This window comes from Lepisma saccharinum, chromosome 13 (genome assembly GCF_977018435.1).
Source record: "Lepisma saccharinum chromosome 13, izLepSacc3.1, whole genome shotgun sequence".
Taxonomy (NCBI): Eukaryota; Metazoa; Arthropoda; class Insecta; order Zygentoma; family Lepismatidae; genus Lepisma; species Lepisma saccharinum.
Window position 1 is genome coordinate 20,386,812 of NC_139241.1, and position 24,684 is coordinate 20,411,495.

The following is a 24,684-nucleotide window of genomic DNA, read 5'->3' on the forward strand; positions in this document are numbered from 1 at the left end:
AAGGCTTTAAAAACATCCAAATGCTTAAAGTATTATATTACTCTTTAGTGTATGTGCAAAACTTGAATTTGTGTCTGTTATATGGAACACTGACAGTATAATACAGACTACAAATATAGAGCAAGTGCAATCCAAATTATTACGTTGCATGAAGTGTAAACTTAAAGGTGCTTATCCCAGATTTGATTCCTACAGTAATGTAATTGGTGAGTTCCGAATACACAGGTTTGATGATCGAAGGACAGTCCGTGACCTGCTGCTGCTCTGGAAAATATATAATGTGAAACTTTGTTCTCCTCTTTGGATCTCGCAATTTAAATTATGCGTTCCTAACTGCAAGATGCAACCTAATCATCAAACCTTTTATGTGAATAGGATACGCACAAACATTGTCCAGAAGTCCCCTATCTGGAAAATGAGTGTCCTCTACAATGCCTTAGAAAAGTGTAACAAAAGTATTGATTTATTCTGTATGTCTCATATGCAATTTAAAAACACTGCAATGTTCACTGAAGCATGTTTGATCAATTATATCTCTGTTCCATTGTGTAACATGAACTCTCGAACAGGGTTTCGGAGCATACTAAAGGAGCGCTCCAAGTACTCCGGAGCATGTTCCAAGTGTTGCTTCTACTCTGCTCCTCGCTCCGTAGTGGAGGGTGTTACAACAGCACCGCTCCGGAGCGGAGTGGTTCGGCTTTTTGAGACACACTCCGATTCGGAGTGGAGTGGTTCAGCTTTTTGAGACGCACGCTCCGATCCGGAGCGGAGCATGATACAACACCATTCCGCTCCGGAGCAGATAGTGATGGAGCAGTACTCCTCTCCGGAGCGGAGTGGTTTGGTATTTTGAGACGCACGCTCTGATCTGGAGTGGAGTGTGATGCAGCAGTACTCTGCTCCGGAGCGTGAAGCTTTTGACAGCACGCCCCGATCCGGTTAGGAGTTCTTTTTACATTTTTAATTTTGTAATGCAACTACAAATAATGGGAATGTGCAGTACATTAAAACCGACTTCCGTGACAGAGTGGTTATATTGGAACCACATGCAAAAGAGCTTGCACTCCTGTGCATCATACTCCAATTATTTGTCTGTATGATCGCCCCTGCTTGGAGGGGAGGGACAGAGTGGAGCATGCTTCCTTGTAGCCCGAGTGAAACAGATGAAGGGGGAGGTGCATGGGGACTTTTGGCCAAATCTTTTTTGTTTGTGGTCGCTCTACAGCACAGCGCCCTACCACCGGGTCTGACTTGTTTCATTTCACTTCTGCAACCTTGTGTTCTGACCTCAGATGAGGAATGCCTACAATGTTAGGTTAGGCCTTTTAGGTTGGTTCCATTAGCATAAATACAATGAAAAATTATTATTTGGGCTAAGAGAACTAAAACCTAGCTAGCCTAATCTAACAATGTAGGTATTTATCCTAAAATTAAAATGCTTTCTCCCGTGACGTCAGAACACAAGGTTGCTCAAGTGTTGTGGGATAAGTGAGACCCCCCCCACCCTACCACCGTGGGGTGGTTCAAATCCCGGAATGGGCTTGTACGGTCAATGGCAAAGATAATGGTAGGCAAATTGTCCTCATTACTTTGTATTGTACATCGTGTGATGTTTTATGGAATGAAATTAATATTATTATTATTATTATTATTTATTATCTCAATAAGGTTACAATTAATCCACACAACATTTCATTTAGAACGATATCAATACAAATAATGACTTGATCATTATCATCATATTGTGCAATACAAAACGAATGAAAATAGTGATGGACAATTCGCCTACTGTTTCTTTTGCCGTTGGGTGTACAATCTTTGTGTGTGTCCCTTCATCAATTTAATCATAAAATCGCTCATCTTCGTGATTAGCCAAAAGCAACAAAGAAGAGAACTAGAATGAACCAAATCAACTAATCAATCATGCACATTAAACATTGGTAAAACAATACAAGAATGCTGTTTTGGCTCAATAGAGAGAGAGAGAGAGATAGTACGTAAATTCTTCATTTGATGTCGGTTCAAATATGAATTATGTAAATAGTATTTTGGGATTGAGATGTACTATTTTGTATTGTGACTCTTAGATTTAAGAGTTCGAATGTTATGTGTTGAATGGGTTATGAATCATTTCAAGCAATCAGTTTTACTGCTTTGCGGAGTTGTCCAATCCACCTCCCCATACAACAGCTTCGTTTTGTGCCATATTGCGTGTTCCTTGCAGGTGACTGACCTCCATGCAATGGGCTAGCACAAGTTTCAAGAGGGAAGGAGAGTGAAACTTGTACTTAGCTTGTTTGTGCTTTCTGGATTGAGAACTTTGCTGTGCTGCACATTGCGTCCGACTCATCCACACCAGCAGAGATATCACCTTCGCCAGACAGATCCAGTGTTGCTAGTTGTATTAGAATTATGCTACACCAATTCTGGCTAGATTGTTCTCTTTTAAACTTATTACTTACACCTGTTGTTCTTCTCTTGACTGTCATAAAAAGAAGCATTTGAAAGGTGTGTTCTCTTGTATCATTAAATGCATATTATGTGTGCTTGTCAATGGTGATATATGCACATTTAATGAAATTTTTAACTTTGCTAATACATGGACGTCTTCAGGATATTTTCCAGGAAGGGACAAGCAAGGTATATTTTCAAGGGGATGGGGGGGGGGGGGGGCGACGACAATGAGGCAGAATTTCCACATAATAGTATCACTCCCTTTAAAAAATTGCTTCATTTTGAAGTTATCATGTTCGTGCAACGCCCTTGCAATAATTAACATATATTACTGTCACTGCAATGAAATTATATGTCTGAAATATGTACTTCTTAATTGACTTTCATTCCCGGGTGGCATGGCCCCGCTTAGCCCTCCTCCCTTCCGGACGTCCATGCGTATGGAGAAATCATTCCAACCAGTCTTGGTTAATGGAATTATAAGGTGACTAGATTTATTAAATGAATATACAAGAACAACATAGAAAAATCCTTAATTGTCAGTTCTATGCATCATAAGCCTCGAGAATCGTGGAAGGTCTATACTGAAATAATGTAATGAAGGAAATCATGCCGAGTTTTCATTTATACCTGTTCAAGTAGGAATGGAAACGTGCACAAAAAAAAAAAAAATACAAAAATATATGTAAAACAAAACCAAGTATTTCGATCAAGTTATTTCTATAATTGTAATAAACAATGACCAATTGTCCTTTCAACTAACTATGCGTTTCAATTTGTCTTTTCCTGCTCTATTAACTTTGCCTCGCCTTCAATCGTATCATGATCCTTAATTTTAAAGAAATCCTTGATAAGTCTGTAAAAAAATAGGACACCGAAACTATGGGAAAGAAATATGTATATATACTGTGATAGAGAAACCAACACAAAGGAAACACCAATGCCATTATTGCAGCTCAAACCAGCACCATTTGGCATTGAGAGGTGAACTCACATACACGAGCTCGCAGGAATACTGCATATGGAATTTGTTATTTGTATGACATTGAACACCCAATGATGCTTTATGTCATGTAATAGACGCTTATGAAGTGAATAAATACATTATTAGGACTTGCCAGGTTTCAGAAAACACATACACACAGAGACATACATGAATAAGAAAGAGGTTGTTAATTTGGAAATTAATTTCTAAGTTGTGTTTGTATGCTCTTGTGAATAGATGTAATGGAAAGTAAAGTCTCTTATTGTTAAAAAGAATTACCAATTTATATTTGCTTAACAATTATTTATCACAATATATGCAATTATACATTCAACGTATGTTGAACGATGCCTTTTGTTATGGACTTTTTGTGGATTTAAGACTCAACAATACGATATCGAGAATAGACCTACAGTTTGTCTTACCTAAAGTGGAATTCGAGCCATTATGTCCTTCTACCGGGTATTGAACCCAGTAACCCTTGATTACAAGGCGACATTGTTACCACTATGTAGGGACGTGAAGTTTTCATTTTATTTTTCCCTAAATTTCGGTGTTATTTTTTACTGGAATTCGGTGTAATTTTTCGTGCTTTAGGGCAAAATTCGATGTTATTAATTGAAAATCTGTGTTTTACATGCATTTTTACTGTGTTTTCTAAGCAGAAGATTTTCACATTGATTTAGTCATGGCCGTGGTGGCTCAGTCGGTAACGTGTCTGACTACCATGCTAAAGGTCCCGGGTTCGATCCCCAGCCGGTTCAAATCCGGGAACTTTTCTAACGATGGAAGCGGCCCCGGTGCCCACCCAGCGTCGAATAACATGGGTATCTGGGGGAAACCCTGGGGTGTAAAGGCGGTCAAGGGCGTGATGCTGATCACATCACCCCCACTCATGATGGGATCAAGAAAGTGTGGGGCGTTACCCCCACACCCCCTATACGCCTTCATGCCGTGGTGCTAAGCACAGGGGAGCACTTTACTTTACTTTACTTTTTTAGTCATGGAAAATTGAGGCAAATATTAGTTTTTGTTAAAAATAGAAATAAATGTAAGGCTTACCTTCGTGATAAATTACAAAATTTCTTGCATTTGGAAAACTATTTTCATGTCATCGGCCACTGAATATAAAATGTTTATTGAAGGATATCACCCAAAACTTAGAACATAATCATAGTTCCAACTTTTCGCTCTCAGAGAATAAAATTTTCGAAAATGGTTTCTTTTCAGTTTACAAAAACATCAATGGTTTTCCACGCACAGATGGTGCGTAGTCAATGTTCACAGTATTCACTCCCAACACAACACTTCCTACACAAAACGCACTTATAAATAGAAAGATATCATTTTAACCCCATTCACTCCACTAATGGAATGATTATTTTGACAAAGGCTTCCAAAGTTTGAAGTGCGATGTACTCGTTGTCTTCTTTCCTTCTTTTAGGCTTCTCGAAGCCTTCGACGACAGAAAGTTGCCGGTTTGTTTTACTTTTTTATCGGGCCTCCCCTATGGCATAGTGGTAACGTCACCGCCTAGTGATCACGCAGTCCCAGGTTTGATACTTGGTAGAGGCACATAATGGTTCGGATTCACTTTAAACTGTAGGTCCAGTCCCGATTAGCCTTTATGTACATAAAGTGGACGTACAACAACAATTCAAACAAGCAAACTTTTCTTCTCCTTGTGCCTCTCACTTCCATTGTGCTTAATCAAGAATTCCTTTCGCAATTCAGTGATTACAAAATTATGTAGTTTTACCTGAAGCATCAAATCTTTCAGAAACAAATTAATGCATTTAATGCTGGCTTTGCTTGCTGCGAAGTACACCACAGAACGAAAAGAAAATGCATTACGATGCACAAACCATGCAGCGTCAGTGATTCTGACTGAGTGAAATTTCCCTAACAATGCCAACCTCAAAATACTGTTTTATGTACACACATACACCCACACCCCTAAGTCCCTCCCCACACAACACAACAAGGGTTTCTCCCTGAAATTTCCCCTCTTCCTGTGAAACTTCCCTTCTGAGAAGATCACCGCAGCGAATTCTGGTTCAGGACGAGGTCAAACTGCAATAAATGAAGTGTGACAATCTCTTTTAGAATTGAACTTTCACCAGCTAGACCACAGATTAGAGCTAGACTAAAAGTGATATATCTCATTTTCAGACAGTTCTTCTTTAAAAAAGAAGTGTTATCCCCAGTTTATATTGCATTTTTTGCAGTGTTTTTTGCGTTAAAGCCCAAATTTCGGTGTTATTCTGGAAAATGGCACCATTTGCGTTATTTCGCGATTCCGAAACACCGAAAATTTGCCTCCTCAACCTTCCCAAAAACATTTTAAACACTTTATTTTGCTTTACTCAACTTTTCAGTGTTATCGTTAAAACTAAAACTTCATGTCTGTACCACTATGTTGTCGAGGCACAGCACGCTACATCATGTTTTTTTGTTTTTTTGTAAGTGCACAGTCATCAATTCTCTCATTATCATCTTCACGGTTAGCCAAAAATGGCCAAAATTCAAAGCAAAGTAACAAATATCAAATCAAATGCCATCAGTGAGGCATGTACTGCATGCAGCAAAGTCCTGTTTTTCAAAATGAAAACATCAAATTCAGGACATGCCCCTATGCAAGTAGGTAATATTACATTTTGTGTCTATCACGGTTATTAAGATTTATACATCTTGTTTTGACTTTATCTGCTGACTAAACATTGTTCATTATTGAAAACTTGCTTTCAGTTTGCTGTGTACAGCATACTCAATAAAAATAAATACTAATTTTATATGTATACGATTTCTGGCTTTCTAGACTCGGAAACTTAAATATAGCAACATTACATTTGTCGTTTTTCCAAAATTTTCCAATTTTCTTATAACCACCATGCTGATTTCCAGGTTACTGGTTACAAACATTAAATCTTAGATATTCCAACCAGACATTTCTGTCTTTTATAAGTTCCCTATTTTCTTATTTTTGCAGTAGTATCCTATAACCATTAAATACCTATTTTAACTTCATGCCTTTAAAATTAAAAAAGAAATCAATATGACAAACCTGTATTTCATACTATTTATATTTCCAGGTTCAGCTGTATACAAACAGCATTCCGATTTTAGACTTTATACCTTCATAAAATTAAACCAGATGTGGCAACCCTACATTTTTGGTTTTTCCGGTTTTCAACTTTCTACTGTCAGGATTTTAAAAGAGTTACATACGACAACTCTGTATTTCAAATTAAAACTTTCCTATTTGGCCGTGTTTACAGTAACATTAATAAGCAGGATTCGGAATTTCAACTTCATTCATTCAAAAATCGAAAAGTTAAAATTATCAACATGAATTTCCAATTACTTTAAACTTTCCCCTTTTGCTACATTAAAATTACCGTACACAACCAGCGTAAAAAAAAAGTTAGATATTCCAATCATGCGCCAGTGAGTGTTTTGCAGGAACACTGTCTATCTTCCTCTGTACACGTCACTTTGCCTTTCCTCTGCATGCTCCTGGCCTTAGGCAGGTCGAATGGATTCTCTGCAGTAGTTTAGCCAATGTTACTCAAACCAATATTCTGGAATAACTCACTTCTCCATTCTCCCACGGTGTGGACTGTAACGTCGGGCCGATATGCTGAAGTTCTTAGCCCGAACCAGAAGTCGAGCCCAAATGAGTTCTGTCACGATCCCTGGTGGCAGGAAATGAGAGAGTGGTTCCATTATCTCAACTTATAAAACCACAGGTGGCACACCTGCTATTGAAATATATTTTCCCCAGTAGTAGTAGAGTAGTAAAAGTGATAATGAAAATAGTAATAATAATATGGATAGATTTTCGCTCTTCACGTGAACAGTCCAGTGAACATCGGAGCTTCTCCTTTCCTCCTGAACACCCCTGGCCCTCCAGATTTGCCACACTACTTCTACGCTTCTAATTTCTTCTTCCCTGGTGTATTCTGTAAGGATTATTCCTTCCTAATTGGCAACACTGTAGGTGGGTGACGTGATCTTGACTGGACTGTTTTCGTGGCGTTAACTTTTGTAATAATCAGTTTTGTAACAACAATAACGGGCGATGTTCAAATGCCATACAAATTCCACAAACAAAATTACTAATGTACTCGGAACCTTTGATCGTTAGCTTTCTGTATACATTCGTATTGTCCAAGCTCGGAGCAGAGTGGGCTAGTTCTTAGAACATCGCTCTTTGCTCCGGAGTGGAGCATCTCAAGTTATCATTCCTGGAGCGGAGTGAACCGTTCCCTAACATTTTTCTAGTTGTTCCGGAGCAGAGCGAGAAACTTTTCCAACTTCCTCTGCTCCAATCCGGAGCGGAGCGTCTCAAGGTATCGCTTCGCTCCGGAGTGGATTGAACCATTTCCTAATATTTCGCTCCGGAGCGTGGGCAGCAGCTGGAGCGTTGATCCACTCCAATCCAAAACCCTTCTCTCTAACTGGACGTCAGTCTGTTGGGTTCATTAATGTAAATAAATAAATTAATTAATGTTGTTTAAATAGTATTTGCAGTATATTTACTTTCTGAAGTAATCACTTTGTCATGGATTGGCTGTGTAGTTAATGTTAGTTTATAATTCTTTCCATGGATGTACATGTGGAAAAAAATATGTAAAGAGCTTGTGTCCGAAGAGAAAATGTGTAAAACAATGAAAAAAAGTAGCCTTGATCTCAACTGAAGTGGTGGGGGTCACTGAAACATTTTTTCAAGCTACTTCATTTGCCTAGGTTCAGCATTATAGTTAAATGTTACACGGTTCTAAATTCATCATACAATAAAATGGTACAAAAATAATTATTTTCGATAATAATAATAATAATGGCATAAAGTTATTTGTTGTTTGTTTTATTTTCTGTGCCAATATCAAACGTTTCTATTAACGTAGTTGTGCTTTAAAATATGAGATTTAGTGCCAATGACACTGTTAAACATGCATCTGCTCAAGAGTCTGTTCTTAAACTTGGGACTAGGGATGGCCAAATGGATCCGGATCCAAAAGTTACGGATCTGAAAATTCTGGATCTGGATCCGGATCCGAGAGTTTCGTATCTCAATCCCATTATAATATTACCACACCTTAAAAGGTATTATGATCTTCGATTATGAAGCGGCGTTACACCATTAAAACACCTGGCGTAACTTTCCCAAGTCCTGGAGTGTGTTGATTTCGTGTTGGGTTAAAGAATGAAGTCTCTCATAGTTCATGAACACAACTATATATTATAATAACGGATATTATATACACAAAGACACAGGTTATACGACGACGAAATACCACCACTTGTGGTTGCGTCGCGCTCGCTCACACACACACACACGAAGACAAAGACACTCGAGTTCAGTCAGTCCTATTGCATCATGCATATGACACGTACTTCACGTGGCAGACCTCCCTGCCATCTAGCGAGCAACTCTAACATCATTTTTAAATTTTAATTATATTACAGTCCTGAACATCCTCCCCCACCTTGAAATATACATTTCAACATATTTTTAACCTTTAACACTGATTATAAAATTGAAATTACAATGTAGACTAACATATATAACCACTTCAAACATAACTTCTGATATTGAATATTTGACATTAACATATAGATTTTTCAAGTTTACTTCTCTACTTCAAATGGTAGCAATGATAATTTCACGATTGGCCTCTTACACAGTCCATTTACAGTCTTTACTGTTGCTGATCGCACTCTTCCATCTCGTTCAGCATGAACCTCTACCACTCTCCCCAGTTTCCATTCTTGTGGAGGGATGTTATCTTCTCGTACAATGACCATGTCGCCCTCTCCGAAGTCTCGATGTTTCGAGAACCATTTGGGACGCTGCTGAAGTCTGGATAGATCGTCCTCACCATGGCTACAAATGACTGTCTCTGCTCTGATGTCACTTCATCAGTATCACATGTGTAAGACTGCTCCACTGGCAACACTGAATTTCTTAAGACTGGGGGGGCCAGTCCACCATAAGGGATGATTAAGTAAAGCCGAAGTCGAGATTCCACGGCTCGCACAGTCTGCTGGATTTTCCTTGCTAGCAACGTATGCCCACTGTATTTCTCCTTCTTCCTGTATCTTCGCCACACGGTTTCCCACGAAAGTTTTCCATCTGCTAGGACAAGCACTAATCCAAGACAAAACAATTTTCGAGTCAGAATACGCTGTCATGGTTTTCAAGTTGACAGACAATGCTTTCCGCACTAAAGAAAGGAGGCGAAGTAACAGCACAGCTGCACAGAGTTCCAACCTGGGAAGGGTTATAGTTTTAAGGGGGGCCACCTTTGTTTTGGATGCAATCATCTTCACTTGCACCTGCCCATTAGCACATACACATCTCACGTAGACCACTGCTGCATAAGCCGCTTCTGACGCATCTCAGAATCCAACCAAATGAATCTCCACGGTTTTTCTAGGAATAATGCATCGCTCCAATCCGATATCTTTCAATTGTGGCATATCCTGGCAGTATGCAACCCACTCTGCAGCCAAATTGCTTGGAAGCTCGTCGTTCCAATCAAGATCCAACTTCCAAAGCGTTTGCATAAACAATTTTGCCTTCACGGTCACAGGAGAGACAAATCCTAAGGGATCAAACAGCTTCGATATCTCGGAAAGAACCAGTCTTTTAGTTATAATCGCTCGTTTGCTCGGATTCACCACATCAAAACACAAGTAATCCATAGAAGGGTTCCACTGTATGCCTAAAGTTTTCTTCGCGTCTTCTCCATTAAATTCGAACTGCAAATTTGTTTCCAACAAGTCACAGGGGATAACGTCCAGCACTCTCGGATCGTTTGACCACCACTTCCGAAGCTCAAAGCCACCCTTGCTTAGTAACTGTGTCAATTGATGATACAACTCGATTGCTTCTTCAGTAGAATTGGCTCCTGTTAGAAAGTCATCCATGTATACATGATTAAGTAAGCTCTTTGTGGCGAGAGGATAATTCTCTCCTTCGTCATTCGCTAACTGTCGAATCACTCTTGTGGCGAGAAAACCTGCAGGCTTAGTACCATAAGTAAGAGTATTTAAACGGAATTCCTTGATTGGTTGTTCAGGGGTCTCTCTCCACAAAATCAACTGAAAATCTCTATCTTCATTCGCGACCTCTACTTGTCTATACATCATCCGAACATCAGAAATTAAAGCAACTGGATGGCAACGGAATCAAATCAAAATAGGAAATATGTCTGGTTGTTGCTTTTCACCATTCATAAGTACATCATTCAGGGAAAGTCCACTACTTGTCTTGCAAGACGCATGAAAAACTACTCTCAGTTTAGTCGAACTGCTGCTTTCATTTGTTACACAATGATGTGGAATGTAATAAGATGTGGGGGGTACCTTGGGGGCCTCATCCTCCGCCACTGGTGTCATGTGTTGCAAGGTGAGATATTCTTGCATAAATGCTTGGTATTGTTGTTGTTTTACTGGATCTTTCTGTAATCTTTGCTCTTGTGATAACAAACACTTTCTTGCTCTCTACCCCAATTCTTCCCAATTGCTCTGAAATGGCAAATTTACGACGTAACGTCCATCTGTTTTGCGACGATGTGTAGTTTCAAAATGCTCTTCACATAAGCGCTCTTCTTCTGTTACGAACTCTCTCTGCGGCAATTCTTCAATCTCAAAGAATTTTCTTAATGACTGGTTTACATTATTTTCTTCAACTGACACATGAAGAGAGGTGAATGAATGTTTTGAAGTTTGTTGCTTTACTCCTCCGCAAACAACCCAACCTAAGCGAGTTTGAATGGCAATCGGTTCTCCTTCCTTGCCTTCTCGTTTTCCTCTCATTAGCAGCGACGCATATATATCACACCCGAAAAGGAGGTCAATATTTCCCCTTGTATGAAATGTGGGATCAGCAAGGTCAAGTCCGCGTATGTGACTCCAGCTCCCGGTGTTTTGAATAGTCACATGTGGCAGCTTTGACGTAATCCTTTTCACCACCAACGCAGAGGTTGTGTAGGAATGTTTACCGTCTCGGGACTCAATCGTAATATCAACAGCTGAATATGATTTCCCAACGTTAACAGAAGAAATGCCTGTTACTGACACAAACACACTCTTTCTTTTCAGACCTAATATTTGAACTGCATTGGCACTAATAAACGAAACCTCGCTACAACTATCCAATAATGCACGGAAAGGCTGACACTGGTTATATTTATCCTTTATGTTTGCAATTGCTGTCGGAAGTAACACTTCAGTGCTCGATTTCCCTTGATCGGACGCTAAATGTGACGTCACAATCTGATGCGAAGTTGCCAAACTTCCTTGGGGGGAGGGGGTCACTTCACGATGAAGGGATGTATGGTGTTTCTTATTTCAAGTATGGCACAAACTAGCGCTGCATTTACTCACCTTATGAAAAGAACTAAGGCAATTATAGCACAAGCCACTACTTTTCACAAATGCCTCTCTCTCAGGCTCTGATAGGCTGTTATATTGATTGCACTTATACAGCAGGTGGGACTCCTGGTGACATTTAGGGCAACACACTGACACATGAAAAGAACTCGCATTTCTTTTGGCACTGGAATCACTAAAGGGTTGTTTCACTGAGTATCCTTGTTGTTTGGGGGGTCTAGAAGACGCCGACAACGCTCTCGCTCTCGTATCGAGGAAGGCTCGTAGCTGCTCAAACGTCGGAAGTTGATCGGCTGACACACTAAGCTCCCACTGCTGTCGTGACACACTGTCGAGCTTCTCCACGGTATGGAAAACCAAAATTGCATCCCAATGTTGAACTGGAACTTCTAGAACTCTGAGTACACGAACACACTCGGTTGTTAAGTCCGCGAGTTTTCGCAAGGCAACAGCTGATTCTGTCTGAATGCAAGGTTGCGACACGAGTCGCTTGATCGTGTCATTCACAAGAACGTGCCTTTGCTGATATCTATTGTTCAAAATTTCCCACGCTTCTTTGTAATTTGTGTCTGTAATCGTAATAAGATTGCAGCAACAATGCAGGTTCACCACGTATACTAGACTTCAAATATTGAAGTTTCTGTGCAGGGGACAAAGACTTATTATTATGCACAGACGCAACGAACAAATCACGAAACGACAGCCACTGCTGTAAGTTTCCCACAAACACCGGCAAGTCCAATTTAGGTAGTCTTACGTCACTACTGGCTTTAACCGACGATGCACTGGCAGCCATTGCCACGCCCTGCTGCTTTCGAGCACGATACAATGTCACCAACATCTGCTCTAATCGGTCTTGAATCGAGCTGATTTCTGCATCAAACTCCGCAAACTGCTCATCACTGCACTCGGAAGACAGCTCACGTAAGAGCTTCTGAGTGTCCTCGGTTAATTGTACGGTTTTGTTGATGTACACGGTGACGCTCTCTTGTGAGAGGTCGTCTGACGCAATCTTGTTTTCAACGCGCGTAACTTCGCGTTTCAGAACACGTTTGCACGAAAGTATCTGCTCCATAGTTCACAACACTAACACTAGTCCAGACACAAAAGTCAGAACACACCCGGCATGGGAGATAATGCACAAAAAGCTGCTGGTTAAGTCAATTCACTACACGTGGCACGTACTGCGCAAATCCGGCCCGGAGGACCATGAAGCGGCGTTACACCATTAAAACACCTGGCGTAACTTTCCCAAGTCCTGGAGTGTGTTGATTTCGTGTTGGGTTAAAGAATGAAGTCTCTCATAGTTCATGAACACAACTATATATTATAATAACGGATATTATATACACAAAGACACAGGTTATACGACGACGAAATACCACCACTTGTGGTTGCGTCGCGCTCGCTCACACACACACACACGAAGACAAAGACACTCGAGTTCAGTCAGTCCTATTGCATCATGCATATGACACGTACTTCACGTGGCAGACCTCCCTGCCATCTAGCGAGCATCTCTAACATCATTTTTAAATTTTAATTATATTACAGTACTGAACAGATTACAAAGAAATTTTTCATTAGTTAGTCCTACAATATTTTTTTTCAAGTGTTGTTCCTAAATAACTTTGCTACGCATCGGCTAACACACTCGTGCACAAAAATAATCTTACTTGTTTAACATAAAATGTCAGATGTGATTTTGTAAATTCCATTGAAATGAATATGTATTCATTCGAATGTATTGGAAATGAAAACACACATAAATGTGAGACATTCCATTCCAGGATGAAACCTTTAACACATATAACAAGATAGAAATGTTATACAAAAATTATACAATTTTCCTACAGTTACAGTTTTACAAATTAAAATAAAACATTATAATATATGCAGTGTTATATAATTACGAAGTGTAAGACTAACAAGGGAGGTTATCTAAGTGTCCCCCTCCGATTTCCATGAAACTTGGCAGATGTATAGTAGGGCCCAAAGGAAGAAATACGTGTTTTTTTGTTTCAGCTAAAAAACTGTTTTAGTGGGCAACCCCCTCAAATGTCAATATGAGGACAAATTTAAGTGGGCATTTGACCTCTGTGCCCCCCTCCGATTTCCATGAAACTTGGCAGGTGTATAGTGGGGCCCAATGGAAGAAATACGTGTTTTTTTGTTTCAGCTAAAAAACGGTTTTAGGGGGCAAAACCCACTCAAATGTCAAGATGAGGACAAATTGGATCTGGATTTCGGATCCGCGAGGATCCGGATCTGGCCATCCCTACTTGCGACAGCTTCGATAGTGACGTCAATGTTAGTTTCTTGTGATGTCTGCTTAAACCTCTCGTAAGACATGGGCTGACTTGGCTGTAGTTTAAGTACACATGTAAAGAGAATGTTTTTGCTTACCAATGCTTTGAAATGGGATTCTAGGAAAGTATGCAGTTGATCTTGATCCAGCCAGTGGAGACAGATAGGAATTTCCCACTGGAGGCCAGTGAAGGATGGCCATAAACATTAGCATGCCTCACCAAGGTTAGCAGCTGTATGCAAAACAAGATCTCTGGCAAGACTAGTTTGTAAACATGTAGGAAGGTTAAGTGCCGTAGCGAAGGTGAAATGAAAAGGTGGAAGAGTTGAGCGAATAGCAAGGTTACATCTGCAGGGTCGTAATTGAACTCTGAAGCTTCTACCAGAAATGTCAGGGTGTATCTGAGAGGTGTATATAAACTGAGAAAATGGACGACCAAACCACAGCGAATCTTCTCTTCTATTGACTCTCGCAAGAGGTGAGTAGTTTTTCAAGTAGAGTTCCACTATAAAGTAATGTTGTGATCTATAGTAATCAGGATAGCTCATACATTGTTTTGTTTGTTTTTAGCAGGTTGGAAGGTGTGCTTTTCATTCCGAATGCATGTATAGAATGACAGGCACTGCAAAATATAAGCGGCGATTGTGTGTTGACCCTGAATATACACTTGAAGGGAAGGTGTTTATAGCATTTGACATAGACAGGAAAGGTGTGGGTGTAGAGTTCCATAGCAAATGTATATGGGGGCCATCCTAATGTGTACATCAAAATGCATGGATGTTTGACTCCTGTTATATTTCCGTATGAGTTTTGAGATTCAAGATCTGACTGTTCTCATGGAGTTGGCTAAAAATGAAAGGAATAACCATTTTGCGCATCTATCTTATAGAACTCTCATGTAGCAAAGAATGCTTGTGCATGGGCAGAGAGAATGCTGGTTCCAGAAAGGAATTGTGGGCCGGTAAAGAAATGCAGAACACACTATGCAATATGGAAAGGCAATTCCCCATGGTGTGACTACAGATGTTTACAGTAGCAGCAGGAGTACAATACGTGACTCTGGACAATTTCATACAAAGCTTAGCCAAAAACCATACCATCACATGCTTGGGGCTTATGAGAATGTGTACATCATCAATATGGATCATTGTTGCTCACCTGGAATTTTGTTATGGGTGGATGAAGGTGGTGTCGTTTCTGTTGTTATTCTGTAAGTCTTGGAAACAAATTGACATGTTTGATGAGGTATTTGTGGGTAACATGTCGGAAGAAGAAAATTATATTGAACAGCATAACGTGCGACCAGACGATTACTAACCATCTACACAATAATAAATATGTGACTATGCCATCTCCTAACATGTTTTGATGGTCATGGATACCCAAAAGAGGCCCATTCTAACAGACTCCGTCTCTCCGTTGACATACATACAGAACACCCACAAAAATGCCCTGCTGGACATAAATGCTGGTGACGAAAAAATAAACTCTGACGAAGGGGTAAAAAACAGACTCTGGGACTGGACGAAGAAACTTGCATCAAAGATGGAGAACGTGATGTGAACTGCGAGGACTATTGTACTCAATGATGACGAGGAGGAGAAGGATTTGAGACCAAGCACTAGTGAGCAGATGGTGTTGGCCTCCTACTTATTCATTACAGCCAAAGAGGAATCCTGTCAATGGTGAGTGGTGTGTTAAGATTCTTTATTTAGTAGTAGGTACTTAGCTGTTTACATAGCAGAGGGAGGTGGGGTTGGGTGGGCTCATTGGGTGCACCTCTCTTTACACAGAAGAGTTGCTAGAATGACATTCTGTCCTCCAGTTGGAGTTGGCACGTGGGTGGTAGCAGCTGTTAGGTTGGCACAGGAGGTGGTGGATGCCATATGGAAAGCATCGTGCAGGTAAAGTAGTGGTGGAAGAGGCAGCTGGTGCTGCTGGGAATGGTGGTCTGTTAGACATAGTTGGATTGGTAGAGTCATACTCATTCCAAGTGCAATATCTGATTTGGAGTTGATAGCTATGTATATCACCTTGTTTTGACAGGATACCAGCCACAATAAACTGCCATAGAACATGCTCATGCATGTCATTTGATTATTGTATCATAGTCTCTACGGTTCGAACCTGGCAAACACAAAATGATAAGAATGTAGGTGTTTTATATATATATATATACAAATAATGAAGGAGACAGTAAACACTTCCGTGACACCAACCACTTCCTCAACATCATCCAAAACTTACCATCCCTACCACCCAACACCATCCTCACAACAGTTGATGTCACATCCCTTTACACAAATATTCCCCATGCCCATGGCCTCCGTGCCACGGAATCATTCCTTAACAGCCGACCCAAACCCCACAATCCCAGCACTCACTTCCTGATACAACTAGCCAACCTTGTACTTACCTGCAACAACTTCTGCTTCGGTGACCAACATTACCTGCAGATACGTGGCACAGCTATGGGTACCCGCATGGCCCCCTCTTATGCCAACCTGTTCATGGGCAGGCTGGAACAGGAATTCCTTGACTCCCAGCAACTGAAACCACTCCTCTGGCTAAGATTCATTGATGACATTTTTCTCCTGTGGACACATGGCGAACCCTCCCTCACAACATTCCTAAACCGACTAAATGAGTTCACCACCCTCAAATTCACCTGGTTCCACTCCAAAGACCAAGTGACCTTCCTCGATGTGGACATCCACATTGCGGGAGACCACTTGGAAACATCCATACATATCAAACCAACCAACCACCTCCAGTATCTCCACTACTCCAGCTCACACCCCTACCACACCAAAAAAGCCATCCCATTTTCCCTTGCCCTCAGAGGCCAGCGCCTCAACTCATCCCCCTCATCCCGCCAAAACTACAACCTACGCCTGCACCAAGCCCTAACCAACCGTGGCTACCCCTCCACCCTCATCAACAAACAAATCACTAGAGCTAACTCCCACAACCGCACCAAACAACCCAAAACCAACCCTCCAACTCTGATCACCCAATACCACCCTCACATTACGAAAATCAGACATACCCTCCACTCCCTCCTCCCCATCCTGCACAGTGATCCCGAGACCAGAGACATCTTTCGGGAAAAACCTAGGGTCGTCTTCCGTCGCCCCCCCCAACCTCCAAAACATCTTGGTCCGAAACACCCCCACCCCTTCCGCACCCCTTCCCCCAGCCCACAGGTGCAACAAACCCAGATGCAAGACCTGCCCCATACTCATCACCTCCCCCACCCTCCTGATCCCTACAGCGGCAGGTGAGTTCACCCTTCACCCTAAAGGCACCTGCCACTCATCCAACCTAATTTACACCCTCATCTGTCAAATCTGCGGCAACTTCTACCTAGGCGAAACCTCCACCCCCTTGAATCTAAGGATAAATAATCACCGTTCCTCCACCCAAAACTCCGATTTCACAGTTGCCATCCACACCAACAGCCATAACACCACCTTCAATAACTGCTTCCGTGTTGCCATCATCCACCTTTTACCCCCCCGCTCTGACACATCTTTCCGCAGGCGATGGGAAAGGGCCTATATAGCAGGAATGCACGCCACTATACCCCCCGGACTCAACCTAGTCAACCAGTAACTCTTTCCTCTCCTCCCCGAAACTACCCACCCACCTTACAGTAAACACTGGCTAAAGTATTTCGTGTTTCCTTTCAACTGTTTCTGGCAACACTGACCGTAGAGACGCTATGGTCAGTATTCTGTGCCTCTACTCACAGTGTCATCGATCTTTTATCTACCTTCTTGAAAATGCGACTCAGATCGCGAAATATTGAATTATTTCTATTTGTGTGGTAAGTGTTTACTGTCTCCTTCATTATTTGTATTTATCTGCCCTTCTGGCACCATTTCTAACCCTATTCCTGTATATATATATATATATATATATATATATATATATATAGTTGTAACATGGAATATGAACCTGCTTTGAAAAAAATCATGTACATGTGTGTTTTGTATCGTTTCAGATGTCCTTTATGTTTGTGGCTGGATATTGCTTATAGTGCTATGAGAGACATGATGGGACATTATGTATGAAGGAAACCAATGAAATGGCATATTATTTGGAATATGTGGTGAAACAAAGATTCACGCAAGAATTTTTAAGAATTTTGGAAAACAATACTGTTAGTATACAATGTGAAATGCAAGGGCTAATTGCTCTCTACAACAAAATGCTTCAAATAATACGTAATATTCCTGAAATCAGTGACTTCTCTAACTACTATTTCTCTTGTACTCTACGGTTATTACAAGCATAAAAACAGTTTTTCGTTGTGACGTTTCAGGAGAACACACGCTCCCTTCATCAGACATTTATTTTTAGTTTGATTAAAGATACAGTTATAACAATGGTTAAATTTTTTTTATCAAAAATGAATCCGTTATACAATGGATGTTGTCGATGTTACATTGTTGTAATATAGCAACTTAACTGTGGAACAAGCAGTCTGTTTTATTTAAAAATTATGAATCCCAAATATCATCAGGCAATTCAAAATCATCATTGCTTTCACAGAAATTCTTTATGTTTTCTGTTACATTAAATTTTAAAGATAGTGGCTTACTCCACTTGTGAAAATGAAAACTCCATAGTGCGGGTATGTTACCATTTTCATTATTTAATTTATTTCAGTGTTCTTCTGCAATGAACGAAGTTTCCCAGACATTCAACTCTATGTTTCCCGTCACTCTTTTCAAAACCCTTCTCTTTTTAATCAAATGCTTCTCTTCGATGATGTGAGCTGACAAACCTGTTCTTGGGTTTAAATTTATAATGTCCAAATCGTGTTTGTGCCATCTTATTACCATTTTCCTTGCTGTTTGTTCTACATAATCCTTTGAACATGAACAACTTATATTATATATTCCTGTGATCTCCACATCTGGTAGAGATTTTCTCATTTGAATACAGTAAATGTACATTCCAAACTTCTGGTGATTTAAAGACAATTTTGAAACAGTATGTCACTTCAATCATTCAAAAAGAACCCTACTGGGTCAGAGGAGAAAGGAGTGAGGGGTTCATCTGTATGGTAATTAGTGACACAATTTATGGTATGCACAAATATATGTAATGCACAAAATGTATGTATGAATCAGTGGAACAATGTTCTGTGGCATCGTTTGTTTAATAAATAAATAAATAAAATAATTTCTTAAAATTCAATGCTCCAATCCCAACAGTTTTACTCCTAAATATCTTTCTGATTTCTTAAACTTGATACATTAATCATTATGCATACTTAATGAATATTAAATATTGATAAATAAATTATGGCGTAATCATAATTCATTTATGTCTAGACTTGCTGACAAATCTAAAATTAAGATTGAAATTCAATGTCAGTCACTGGATGTAATGAACCTCATGCAGCTCTGTGGTTGAGAAACACTGGCCTAGTCACAGTGGCCCTAAAACTGAAGAAGAAGCAAATAAAATTGGCTGGAAATGGCAAAAATGTCCATTTATAAAATCTGGCATTTTTTGAGAAAAAAAATTCTTTAAGCTCACGTTATGTTCAGATAGACTAATTGAAACTGAACCTACAGTTTCCAATGGGATGTGAACCACTGTCTCTCCACTGGAGATTGAAACTATGACCTTTGATTATTACAAGGCAACACATTACTTAATGTTACTCTGGAGAACCATTTGGATTTACTTGTACGTATAATAGAAACATTCAATGCAAAAAGTACCAACAACAGTACTCACAATTTATGCTCTGTATGCTACAGGCTAAAATAAGTCTTAATCTTCCATGAAGTAGCAAACAGATCTTTTTAAGTATTAGGAAGCTTTCAGACCCAAACGTCATGTTTTTTTTAGAAACCAATCTTCAGAAATAAATCCAAATTTTTAAATTGAAGCGACACGACAAGCTGCAAATGTTGCTTATCGCTTGCATGTTGCTCGGGCTGTGCCGTTTTCTCAATGGCATGCAATGTGTCACCTCAGTCTGTTGTTCGCACATGATTGGTGAATGTTTTGTTGTAGACTGAAGGGACCCCGTGTCGCTTGCAGTGGGGTGAAACTCGCATGCCCGTACTTGTGGCTTTGCGACATTAGTAACATCTAACCGTTGGTACAAGGAGTTATTGGTCAGGTTGCTTCTCTACTGGCACGCTAGATGCATTTTGTTCTAGGCCTTTTTTTATCGCACAACGTGCTACCAACTTCGTGTTCTGATGTCAGAGGTAGCGTGACTATGTTGTTAGTTTAGGTCATTTAGGTTTGGTTCTCTTGGCATAAATACCCTGCAAATATATTATTTATACTAAGTGAACTAAACCTAACAGCCTAACCTAACAAATTAATCGCTTAGCGTTACAATGAAAGCTTTCCATGGTGTAGCACGTGGTGTAGCATGTTGAGCGATAAGAGAGACCCTGTGCTTTGTCTATGCTGCTTTCGTTATGGTCTTTTGTAGTTTGCTGCCGGCAGGTGACGCTTGACATCATGCTTACAGCGAAGCGAAAGTTCTGATTCACGTGCTGAGAAAATCTTCATATTATTGCCGATTTGTGTATTTGTTTTTGTTGTCGTATTTGTTCTAACGTGATTCTATTCACTTGTCTTTGTCCGTGCCCCAATTATTTTTTCGTGTTTGTCAACTGTACGAACATCGTGCTTGGAGCGAAACGGAAATACTGATTCACGTGCTGAAAAATCTTCACATTGTTGCCTATTCGTGTATTTGGTTTTGTTGTCGCGTTTTTTCAAACGTGATTCTATTTGCTTGTATTTGTCCGTGTCCCAATTATTTGTTTCGTGTTTGTCAACTGTACGATTTGTGGAAATAACTCATTGCCATGTAAGAGATTGTAAACCGACTGAGCAGCAAAAATTATTTCGACTCCCAACAGATCCATATATATGCATAAATCATTGATACTCCCTAAAGAAATAAACAAATGGTGGTTTAAATACACTATGTTGCCATTTGTCACCGGACACCCCATACCAGTATGTTAATCCAGTCGCAGCACCACATCAGTATCGTGTAGGGCCACCTTTCGCTGCAATGACGTCCACAAACCTTCGAGGAAGACTTTCCACCAATTTGCAATACGTGTCAACGGGAATGTTGCCCCATTCCTCCTGCAAAGCGCCAAACAGCTCAGAGGTGTTTTTTGTGCGGCATGGCCTGGTTCTCAAGCGGCGCTCCAACGCATCCCAAAGGTGTTCAATGGGGTTGATATCTGGACTTTCGGGTGGCCAATCAAGTTTTTGCACACCCATGTCCTCGAACCACGTCTTGATAATATTTGCCATATGACATGGGAGCATTGTCGTGCTGAAACAGGTATGGGCCAATACCGAATTGTTCCCACAATGTCGGTAGCGCAGAATTGTCCAGAACTTTTTGGTACGCATCGACATTCATGTTTCCCCGAACCAAGACAAGAGGACCAAGACCATACCACGAAAAGCAGCACCACACCATGATGCCACCTCTGCTGAATTTCACTGTGGGTATGAGACAGTCCTGTAAACAGCGTTCACCCGGCATAAGCCACACCCACACACGTCCATCGGATCGCTACTTCTGGTAGCGCTATTCATCACTCCATAGGATGGATTTTCATTGTTCGAGGGTTCAATGGCGGCATTCCTTGCACCACTAACCAATGGGTCGCATTGCGGGCTGCAATATGCGGCTTGTGAACTGCTGCGCGACCATGAAAACGAAGTGCAACGATCTCCCGGCGGACAGTACGATCACTTGCAGCACTACTGGAAGCCGATTGAAACTCCTGTGCCACCATCTGTAACGACACCTTCCCTTTTGACTTCACCCCACGTTTCAAGCATCGACGGTCACGATCTGTTAATATTTTTTGTTTACTGGGTCTGGGTCGGCATGCCATGACCCCCTCTCGCTTCCACTTCATGATAACATCACTCACTGTCAACCAGGGGTATCTGAAATTTGTTGGAAATCTCACGGGTCGAATGCCCAAACCTGTGGGTTCCAATGATCATCCCTCTTTCCACCTCACTCAGTTTGTGTCGTCTGTCCATATTGACAGCTGTAGCTGGTATGAATGTATTCTCAACCGGCAACGCCTTTTATAGGTTGTACGACATGTACAGATGATCCCAACCACTTTTTGAGGGGTGTCCAGTGACGAATGGCAACATAGTGTATAACTTTTATGGTAAAATATTAGTATATTTGGCCTGATAGATCTAATAAAAATTCACATTTTAGATCCCGTTTCTGTTTTTTTTAACAGACTGCCATCTATCGTTTAAAAAAGGAAACAACGTGTGTTTGGCTTGGGAGAGTAGTTCATCGTACCAACGGATAGATGTTGCTAGTGGACGAACACCACAGAATTTAACCAAGAGATGACGAATCTCCCTTGGTTATTTGTCTATGGTCGCTTGTCACCAACTGATTGACCCTTCTGTCTGTTTAAAACTCCCTAAGGGAGCATTTAAACTGAAGTGATAAGTGACATGGTCCCTTTCAATCTATAAGCATGGATTCACTGCATATGCCAACAACAGATTGTGGGGGTGTAAGGGGTGACCTTCCACGTAGTACACCCAAATGTGAACCTCACTTCCACATTAGTACACCCTGGACTGAATACTAACGAGGCTCTGGCGACTTGCCCCATGGCCAGTATAATTTTGTTTGTATTGTCCTATTCTTTTGTCCTTGTGTGTGCTGAGTGCCTCTTTACAGCCTCAGCTTTTAACGAAAGTCAGAATATTGTATGATTTTATTTCTGCAACGTTAGCGTAGTTATTTGTAACGATAAGGGGCTGGACCCCGTATAATGTGACAGGTGCAAAATAGCCTTAGTGCTGACGCACCCAAAATTTTAACTTCATATTCAAATTCAAACAACAGACTGTGTTGTGGGCACATTTCATTTTGTCTCAGACTGGGACTTTTTCTCAGTGGCATGTTCGCTTTGGTTCAGAAGATTGCGTTTGTTTCTGAACCAAGAGGTAATCGCCACTTGTCGCCTCAGTCTGAAAGCTTCCCTAATAGGTATACTTTTGCATACCTGTAGTGAATAGTAAAGGTTTTTAATTGACCTGAAACAACTAATAGTTTAATATTAACATTTGTTTCATGTTTATGACAACATTTGAATGTGGCATGCGAGGCACAAACATAATAGTTTTTTAAATCCATTTTATTTGTCAGATATGCTAACGAGGACTAGGAGTGTAGTTTTCGAATGGAAGCTGAACCGGTGTGCAATGTGTGTCTTCCGGAGATCAAACCTGTCACCCCTTGATTGCAAGGCAATAGAATTACCACTATGTCATTGAGTAGATTCACACATAAGGCAAAAGCAAATTAGTAACAACAAGGAATGGCCAGGCTTTTATCGGACATTTTTTAACATCCATTCAAATAAGATGTCTTTTTGCAACTCTACTTTTCTGCCATACGATGATTAGGATGAGATGATGAATTTGATAAAGGGACACACTTCAGTTTTCAACATGACAGACAAACACAAACATCCACGACTTGCACAGGGTTTGAACCTGGAAAGCCTGGTTTTGTAATGTGTTCAGCTAACGACTCTGCCATGGAAGTGGGCAGTTATAAAAATGAAAAAAAAATTGCACACAACAAGGCAAAAGCTAGTTTTTGATATGAACCACAACACTGTATTTTACTTTTTTTTTATTATCATATTCGTTCTCTTTCCCGAAGGGAGTGGGGTTTCTTATAAAAGTTTCGATATCTAGATTGCTCTCACCAGGACCTTAACTAGACTTGACAGCACAGGAGGTTGCAAGTTAATAAGGGTTTCCAGAACTCTATTTTTAAGATTTTTAGCTACGTAAGTGATCATAATTGTATATTTTTCTGAATATTCGCACAGCACCTTAGCACTTATTTACATGTGATGTGTTGCTTAAAGAAGTAAAGTAAAGAAGTAATTTTAAACCAAATTCATATCATCAGTTAAGAATTACTCCTGTGTTTACATTTAAATTCCTTACCAATTTATTTACAGATATTGATGAATAGTGAAACTACCTAAACTCCTTGATGCAACAGCCATTTGAAAGCCAAGCTCTGCCAGGCTGCTTTCCCCCCCATAGGATCATATGCGGTCAGCTCATTGTGTCCCATCACTGCTCTTTTCTGGCTTTACTCCACAGGGTGTAAGGGGTAACCTTGTGGTAAGGCACCGTAAGTCAACCTCACTCCCACTTAGTACAACTTGGTAACTCAATCTTGCAGGACAATGAGGCTCTGGCATCTGAACCAATCAGAGGATTACATCGGCCAATGTAATCCTCTGTAGGGCTGTGTTGTCCTGTGTCTGTCTTTCTGAGTCTCCTGAGTGCCACTTTACAGCTTCAGCTTTTAGCCTAGGTAAGATTTCCATCGTAGTTTTAATTCTTGTTAAGTAATAAATGAATGAAATAGTTTTAAAACTTGAACAAGGAAGTTTTAACAGACTATTTTTTTTGTTAGGGGCTTGTCCCTCAATTTTATTTTAGTTAA

The 24,684-nt window shown here is 40.4% G+C and overlaps 1 protein-coding gene across 3 annotated transcripts in view; it reads left to right on the forward strand.

Annotated features, from left to right (window-relative positions):
• The window catches only part of LOC145997203 (protein N-lysine methyltransferase METTL21D-like), a 72,433-nt gene that overhangs the window by 25,060 nt on the left and 22,689 nt on the right, over positions 1-24,684 (forward strand). The window contains exon 3 of one of the 3 annotated variants that reach the window (XM_083133951.1): positions 14,270-14,402. The exons of the other annotated variants lie outside the window; for them this stretch is intronic. Within the exon in view, the coding sequence (XP_082990077.1) occupies positions 14,270-14,350 (81 nt within the window). The 3' untranslated portion in view covers positions 14,351-14,402. Of the gene's footprint in view, positions 1-14,269; positions 14,403-24,684 lie in introns of those variants that run through there. 3 annotated transcript variants of the gene reach the window in all.